At 44.8% G+C, this 8,217-nt stretch overlaps 1 protein-coding gene across 3 annotated transcripts in view; it reads left to right on the top strand.

Moving 5' to 3' along the window:
• Positions 1–494: 494 nt before the first annotated feature.
• Positions 495–8,217, top strand: part of SEPTIN11 (septin 11) — an 84,612-nt gene continuing 76,889 nt past the window's right edge. For 2 of the 3 annotated variants that reach the window (XM_036227822.1, XM_016156007.2), the window contains exon 1: positions 495–686. In XM_036227822.1, the coding sequence (XP_036083715.1) occupies positions 657–686 (30 nt within the window). In that variant the 5' untranslated portion in view covers positions 495–656. The remainder of the gene's footprint in view (positions 687–8,217) is intronic. The other variant, XM_016156006.2, reaches the window with a different exon arrangement.

Raw genomic sequence — 8,217 nt, 5'->3', positions numbered from 1 at the left:
CACCTTGGTCTCCTACTGCTCTCCCAGATGGCCCGCACCCTTTCCAAGCCGGTTCCTCCGGGTGGGGCGTGCTTGCCCCAGGCTAACTTTCCATGAAATGTTGTCCCCAGTCTTGCTCCAGTGTCCCTTGCCTCTCTCCGCAGCGGCTTTAGCAATTCGCCTAGCCAAGCGCATGGCTGGACCTGGGGCTGGGACCTCCGCGCCCAAGCCTTTACTCGGACTCTAGCACGTTGTGGAGCGGGGGTGGCGGCCAGCGCACAGGCTCGGGGGCTCTCGATGGCACCGGAGAGGGTCGCTTAGGCGCCCACTGCTGCATTCCAGGAGGGCAACCCTGCTGACCCGGGCTGGAGGCCCGCCCCCCATCCTCCCTCTCACTACCTCAGCCCCTGCTCTCAGGCTTACACCCCTTTCTGGGGAAGCAAATGGTCCCTTCCAGGCGGGAGGCCATATTGCTCTAATAAAGCGGGAGGGGCGGCGGAGTGGGGGGAGCAGATGCTGCTGGCTGCGCGCGGGACCCGGGCGCCAGCAGAGCGCAGCCGCGAGGGAGGCGCGGGGGAGGCGAGCCGGAGCCGGAGCCCGAGCCGGAGCCCGAGCTGCTAGCAGCCAGTGTTGGCGGAGAGTACCCGGGCGCAGCCAGAGCCACAGCCGCAGCCACGATGGCCGTGGCCGTGGGGAGACCGTCTGCTGTGAGTGCTGGGGCCTCGTTTCCCTCTCCTGCTGCTCCTCCGGCTCTGGGTGACCCCGCTTTGGGGAGGGTGCCGGTGGGAATACGCGGAACCCGGGCGGGGGCTCCGGACAGTGGCGGCTGTGGCTGTGGGTGTGTGCATGAATTTGGGCGCGCGTCTGCGACTGAGCCGAGGGCGAGGAGCCCCGAGGCTCGGCTAATACGTGATGCAACAGTGTACCGCCTCGTTGCGCTCGGATTACGGGGGTGTGGGAGAAAAAGGACCCCTCTCTTATTTTCTCTTTGAAAGGATTCTTTTAGCCACAGTGTTTCTCGGCTTTTTCTCTTTCTCCGCACACACCTTTTCTCTCGTGACAGTCAAGAAAGGCGCTGGGTGCGGGGGTTCCCTCCCGGCTCCCCCGGGCCGAGGGGTGACCGGGGCATGGGAATTGTTAGCTGAAGCGCTGTACGGCACTCGGTTGTAGAAGCGGGTCAAAAATAAAGGGGTAGGATTTCCATGGTGCTTTCCCCAGTGCATTGTGAGATCCCGACAGCCCCAGGCACCCACCCGGGTGACCAGGCCCTGCCCAGGATGTGGACAAAGTTTTCAAAAGGGCTCCTTGTCGGGGTGGGTGGAGGTATTAAAATACTCTGCAGCTGGAAGGCCGGGGGCGGGGGGCCGAGGAGGCGGGGACGCGAGGAAGAGGAAGGGAGGGAGGGAGGGTGTGTGGAGAATCGGCTTCCCCTCGGCGGGTGCTAGCGAGGAAGGGAAAGAGGGCGATGCTCCTGCCACGGATTTTCGGGTGGGGCAGGGACCGCGCCTCCAGGGGTGCAAGACTCAGTGCGCGACTTGGACCCGGCGGGACTTGGCGGGTGCGGTTTGAGGCTGTGCTCCGCATCCCAGGGTGGAAGGCGGGGGTGAGGGGGAAGGGGCGACAACGGCCTTTCATTTTTAGCGAAAGAACGGAGCCGGGTGGGAAAGGCGGAGCCCTCTTTCTTTTTCCCTATTTCTTTGTCGATGTTCAAAGTCCACTTTCGCCCCTCCTTTTTCTTTTCTTCCCCCTCCTACAACTGTGTAGCTGCAGGTGGTGGCTTGAGAAATTTGTAGATATAGACAAAAGTCTTTCGGAGATACTGGAAGCACTGAAACCCCAGAGATGCAGGCTATGCTCTCAGATTCCCGGCTCTTTCTACTAACTCCTCCCCAGACGCACGCCCCGCACCCCCGCCCCTTCCCCGGGAAGTTAACGGGGTTCCTCTAAGTATTCTAACTCATTTTGGTGATTCCGCTGCCTAGTTGTTTTCGAAACGTCCTCCGTGGTCAGACAATACGCAGTGGTCATACTGAAGTGTAACTGTGGGTCTTTCGGGCATTTTAAACTCTAATATTTAATGACATACTCTTAAGAATTCAAGTCTCCTTTTGGACACAAATTGTGCTCTTGATAATTAGTGGCCAGAGATTGTTGTTACTGAGGAAATTTTTAGTCTCTTGGCTAGTCCTTTTTTTTCATCCTGGTGAGAACATTGAGGTCAAATTTATCTGGTTAAATTACACTCGCCTTTCCCCCCTCAAATCTATACTTATTTCCAGGGTAGAGATTCAGGTAACTAAAATAACAACATCTACTTTAGGTGATTGGAGAACATTTGGGAATGCAAATACTCTGTGTGTGGGTGTGTGTGTGTGTCTTTTTCAGTAATACATATTGCTGGTGCATTCTTGAGGCATGGGGGAGGTGGAAGAAATAATTTGCTGCACATTTTCTATAAATTCATTAGTTCATATATGTCAGTTAAATAGGAACAGTATGTGGATTTAAGATTTAGTTGTGTGGCCATAATCATGTCCAACACTAGGTCTGCCAAACAAATGTGAGCTTAATCCCACAGAATTCTTGTGTAAGCCCTCTCATTCAAATAATAAAGATTTTTTAAAGTGCATAGAAAAGGTAATAGCTTTTTCTGCACATTCCCTGTCATTACTGTAATTAAAATTAAATTACTTAGTTTAAAAACAGAAGACTTGTTTTTCTTGGACTGAGTTGGGGTGTGGGTGATCAGGAATTGACTACAAAGTTGAAAAGTCTTTTAGTACATTTCCAAGGAGTTGTTGAATTGTTTCACTTTGTTCACTTGGTTACTGTCTTAAGTGTGGTGTCTACAATTTGTCTTCAAAACAACCCGGTAAATGGAGAACATTCTTCAAACACAGCTCCAAGGGACTTACACTGTATCCTTCACAGAATTCTCTGCTCCTCCTGTTTATCTATTGATTAGAAGGAAAGAAAGGATGTGGAGGGAAGAGAATCACTCTGAAGTTGATTTTACCTGTGAATAAAACTTCCCTAGTTACTCCTTTAGAATTAGATTTTTTTAAAAAAAGGTTGTTTAGGAAAACAGACATTATCTCCTTTCCCTAGAAACTGACTCTTCCAAATTGAAGGAAGGTTCGATAAGAATAATTTGCCATCAATTTAGACATTCTTGAATTTGAGTATTTTAGTGTGATATCCCAGGTAAATATTTTTTACTGGGCAAAATTTCCTATATGTCAAATACAATATTTCCTGTTTTATGAAGTGCTTGTAGTAGTACCCCCTTATCCCTGGTTTTACTTTCTGAGGTTTCAGTTACGCGTGGTCAACCTTGGTCTGAAAATATTACATAAAATATTCCAGAAATAAGCAGTTCATAAGTTTTTATATGCACGCTGTTCTGAGTAGCATGATAATAATCCATTTGCTCAGTCTCGCCCAGGGATGTGAATCATTCCCTTGTCCCCCTTTGTTTAGTGACAGGCTACACACACACACACACACACACACACACACACGCCCATTAGTTACTTAGTAGCCATCTGGGTTATCAGATCGGTGGTGGGTATCACAGTGCTTGTGTTCAAGTAACCCTTATTTTACTTAATAATGCCCCCATGGTGCAGGAGTAGTGATGCTAACAATCGAGTATGCCAAAGAGAATTCATAAAGTGCTTCCTTTAAGTGAAAAGGTGAAAGTTCTCAAATGAATAAAGAAAAGAAAAAAAATCTTATGCAGGGGCTGCTGAGATCTTTGGTAATGAATCTTCTATCCATGAAATTGTGAAGAAGGAAAATGAAATTCATGCTAGTTTGATGAGAGATCCCATTTATAATAACTTTTATTACAATATATTTTATTATTGTCCTTTATTATTATTATTGTTCTTAAGCTCTTACTGTCGATTTATAAATTAAACTTTATCATGGGTATGTATGTACTATCCACAGTTTCAGGCAGCCCCTGGGGATCTTGCAGCATAACCTCCTGCTTAGATAAGGGGGCAGTATTGTGTATTCGATTATAATCATTTAAACCTCAAGGCTAATTCAGATGTTTCTTAAGTGGATTTGTTGTTGGCTGAAAAACAAAAGTTTCAATTTAGTGTGATGCTGTTTACTTCTGTTTTAAGCTCAACCCCTAGCTTTCCATTTTCCCACTGATGGTTTTGGGGCTTTTGGCTCGGAGTAGACCTGAAGCCCACCTGCGGTTTCCAGGGTGTAGCTGATGATTACCAAGAGCATTTCTCTGCTAGGGATGTGTCCACATTCTGGATGAGTTAGTATTTTTGCATCAGAGTCTCAGACCAGCTATTATCTTTATTTTAAACACAGCATGGTAATTTACCCTACCTGGGAATCAGGCTTTATCTTGTTGATCCCTCTCTCTTAAGGGGTGGCGTTCATCCAGGTATAGAGTTTAGAACTTAAAAGGAACTTTTGAGGTTATTTGGTTCAGCCTCCTCCCCTAATGTTTCCTACTTTATCCCTAACAGAAGATAGATGTTTAAACTTTTCCAGTGGTGGAGATTCCCTTATGATCTCTTTCAAGAAACACATTTAATTGTTCTTTTGTCTGTTGAGCCAAAAGAAATGAAAAAAAAAAAGAAGTCGATTCATTTGCTCATCTAACACCATTTATTGAGGACTTTCCATGTGCCTGGTACTGTGCAGCGGATATATCAGTGGGCAAGGGAGAAATTCACTTTTACCTGGAGATTTTATTTTCTGGGAGATTTAGTGTCCATGTATATTCAAGTGACAAACTTTGGTGGAGTATGTAAGCCATTTAGGGAGAAAGGTAATTATGTGCCTATTGCTGAGTCAAAAAATGTGATGCAGGAAAAGGATCTTATCTGTCTGAGGATCATTACAGACATTTCCTGAAGATATGGTATGACTGACAATGAAATGTCATTTTCTCTTGTAAAAGTGCCATTTCTAGACTTGAGGATGTGGCCTCCAAATGGAGGGCTCTGGCTGTTTTACCTGGAGAAGCATTAATGGAGCTTTAAAAAGTCCAGGGGATGGTCATCCAAATGACAAAGGGGCTGTCACCCAGGGGGAGGTTTTGAAAATTAAAACTATTGATATGAATCATCTGCATTGAGGCTCTGTAAGCAGTTATTAAGGAATCCAAAACATGTTTAAGGTACAGTGGTACTCTTTAAATCTTTTGAAAGTTGTGGGTTATTTTCTTTAATCTTTTAAAATATTGTTCTTAAAAATGTTGTGTCTATATCACAATGAAAAATAGACTCTAGGAAATGATTAAAAGAACAAAACTACCCATATCCCACCAGCCTGATATGATAGCTCTTAAATTGTTAGTGTTACTTTCATCAATTATTTGAGGTTTACACCAGTAAGCATAATCCATCTCGAATAAAATGCTACTTAGAAACCAAACTGTGTGCTTGGGTGGACTCCGTCTATTTGGACACGCATGTAATGAAGGAAACAGATGCTGAATGCTTTCGAAGGAGCCACTCTGTGTCTGCACCCAGACAAAAGAACGAATGATTTGGATGGCCTACTTTGATTGATTGCCAAAAGACCCAGTGTCCGTACCCACTGATGACGCCGCAGCTGATAATGACCTTAGGGTTTAGACTCCATGTGGAGCAGGCTACAGTCAGAGTTTTCTATTTGTGTTTCTCTTTATAGGACCTTAAACTTGGTTGAAGGTGGGGTTGGGGGTGTAGGGGCTGCTCTTAGATTTTTGTCATTTATTGGGAACTGTTTTTTGTAGCCTTAGCTAGATTTGTCTCAACTGGGGTGAGCGAAGCTGAACCATTATTTTAACAAAGATCCAGCAGATGTTTAGCTTCTATTCTTTTTCCCAAGGAGACCTACTTTACAATATAAATGACCCTCTCCCCTCCCTCGCCCCCCATTTAAGTCCAAATTGACAGAAAACTCCCTTCCAACTAAACAATACCTCTCCTGACCCGCTCAGCTTGCTGGCAGCCCATCAATGCAGCTGCTGTGAATGTAAAAACAACACTTGGGCTAAGGTGATATAGACAGCCTTCTAAAAAGAATTTGCTCTGTGATCTAAAATCAAATTTGTATCATCTTGGGCCCATCTTGTGGTGGAAATCAGGAGTCTGTTCCCTGATATGACCAGAACCAAAGCATTAGTCACTATTTTAAGGATCTGTGCCAATGAGTGAGCACCTTGCTCAAGTCAAAGGATGCAGGAAGTTGAGTTGTGTGGTTGAATTCTGTCCACCTGCCGAACTGTGACCATGTGGGACCGAGTATGATGTATTGATGGAGGGGGCAGGCTGAAGTAGAATAGAAAAAGGCTTCATGCTCCAAAAAGGTATTTGGTACCCAACTGGGAGCTTTGTTTCTGCCATTTTTTTTTTAATTTTTTTTTTTTTTGCATTTAAAAATTGTGGTAAAAAATATATGTAGCATAAAATGTACCTGCTCGTTTTTTTATAATTAACATTCCTTTGGGAAGAATTTTATGATTTTCTTTCTAATTTTTTCTTATAGAAGTAGAATAACAATAATATATGTAGGTTAGAAATTGAAAAACAAAGCTGCCTTTAGTAGCCTAACACAAGGGTCCCCAACCTCCAAGCTGAGGCTTTGTACTCTCTGTGGCCTGTTAGGAACCAGGCCGCACAGCAGGAGGTGAGCGTCCAGTGGGCGAGCCAAGCTTCATCTATATTTGTAGCCACTTCCCAGCGCCTCAGCTCCCCTTCAGATCATCAGGCATTAGATTCTCATAGGAGCACTGGTCCCTGGTGCCAAAAAGGTTGGGGACCACTGGCCTAACACATCAACAATCATTCTTGGCTTCCTAATCTATCTGTTTTATCGTATATTTCTTGTGTACTTTCTCTGTGCAGGTGCTGAGGTTATGATATTGAGTATTTCATATGCTATCCCTACTGCCGTCATCAAATTTCTCTGAAGGTTGAGTAAGCAATAGAACTTAGCAAGAAAAACAAGGTGGAAAAGTGTTCCAAGCCAAGGGAAAAGCACGTGCACAGCTCTGAAAGTGAGGCAGAGCCTATTGAGGAAGTTGGTGTAGCTGAGACATCAGCGTTCAGGATGGGCTGGGCAGCCTGGACAGACATGAGGCTGGGCAGGTGGAACGAGACCAGACCGTGTGGTGCATTTTAAGGTGTTTGCATATTCACTACACAGCTCGTTAAATATTTTATATTCCGCCCTTGTCCTTTAACTTTTAGAGTATCTCAGATTCTTGGGATTGGATGATAGAAGACACTGAAAATCAGCAGAGCACTGATTCTTCAGGATTCAGTAGAGTAGAGGAGAGATGACAAAAGATCAGGGGTGTTGATTCCTTTCATGGACAAATCGGACCCTTAGCCAATAGAGGAAGTGAAGACTGAGGAACTGCACGAAGAGGAGGAGAGGCCCGGTGACAGCATGCCCAGGCTAGGTCTTCCGCTGCTAGTCTTTTGTATTGAGCCCTTCCTCAAAGTGAACTAGAAATTCTTATTTTCTTAGACACTAAAGCAACTGAGTCCTGAAGGTTGGGGGAGAATGGTAGGATTCTTCTCACCTCAGACTGGAAATGCCAATTGTTGTTCATAAAGAAAATTTTAAAGCCATTGGATTCTGTGAAAGTAGGAGAAAAATCTGTTACAAGCCAGAGTTCTCTTAAGACTTAACATCTTTTTCACTCATCTCATGTTTTTGTGTACTGTTTTCAGGCCAATATAAATTTCGTCGATCTCATTAAGGATGCACGTTAAATTTACTCAGAGCTGCTGTTAGAGGAAAAAGCCTTGATCAAAAACCTCTGCACAGGAAGCCTGCTCAGCATCTTAGTTTTTCATTTTTTTTCTATTTAAATTACTATCAAGACAATTATCTTAGTTATCCTCACAAAATTCCTGAGAAGTAAATAATACAGACAAGGAAACTGAGGCACAAAGACGTCACTTACCGACTCTGGTACAGCCAGGTAGTGGGAGAGGTAGTCTTTAGAAGCAATGGCTCTTAGGTCCAAATGCATACAAATTTACCATCTGTGTCAGTCAGTTAGTATACATTATGCTTTGGTAACAAATTGGCCCCATGTTTTGGTGACTTACACAGTAATTTATTTCTTACTCAGAGTCTTCTGAGATCTGTTCCATGCTGTATTGACCCCAGTACCCAGGCTATGGTAGTGTCCACTCTCTGGACATTGACTGTCTGGTGGCAGAGGAAAAAGAGACATGCTAAACCCTGAGCTGACTTCCA

The sequence above is a fragment of the Rousettus aegyptiacus genome, unplaced genomic scaffold (genome assembly GCF_014176215.1).
Source record: "Rousettus aegyptiacus isolate mRouAeg1 unplaced genomic scaffold, mRouAeg1.p scaffold_m13_p_10, whole genome shotgun sequence".
NCBI classification, from domain to species: domain Eukaryota; kingdom Metazoa; phylum Chordata; class Mammalia; order Chiroptera; family Pteropodidae; genus Rousettus; species Rousettus aegyptiacus.
Note: the sequence above shows the minus strand (reverse complement) of the source record. Positions and strands in the feature narration are given on the sequence as shown.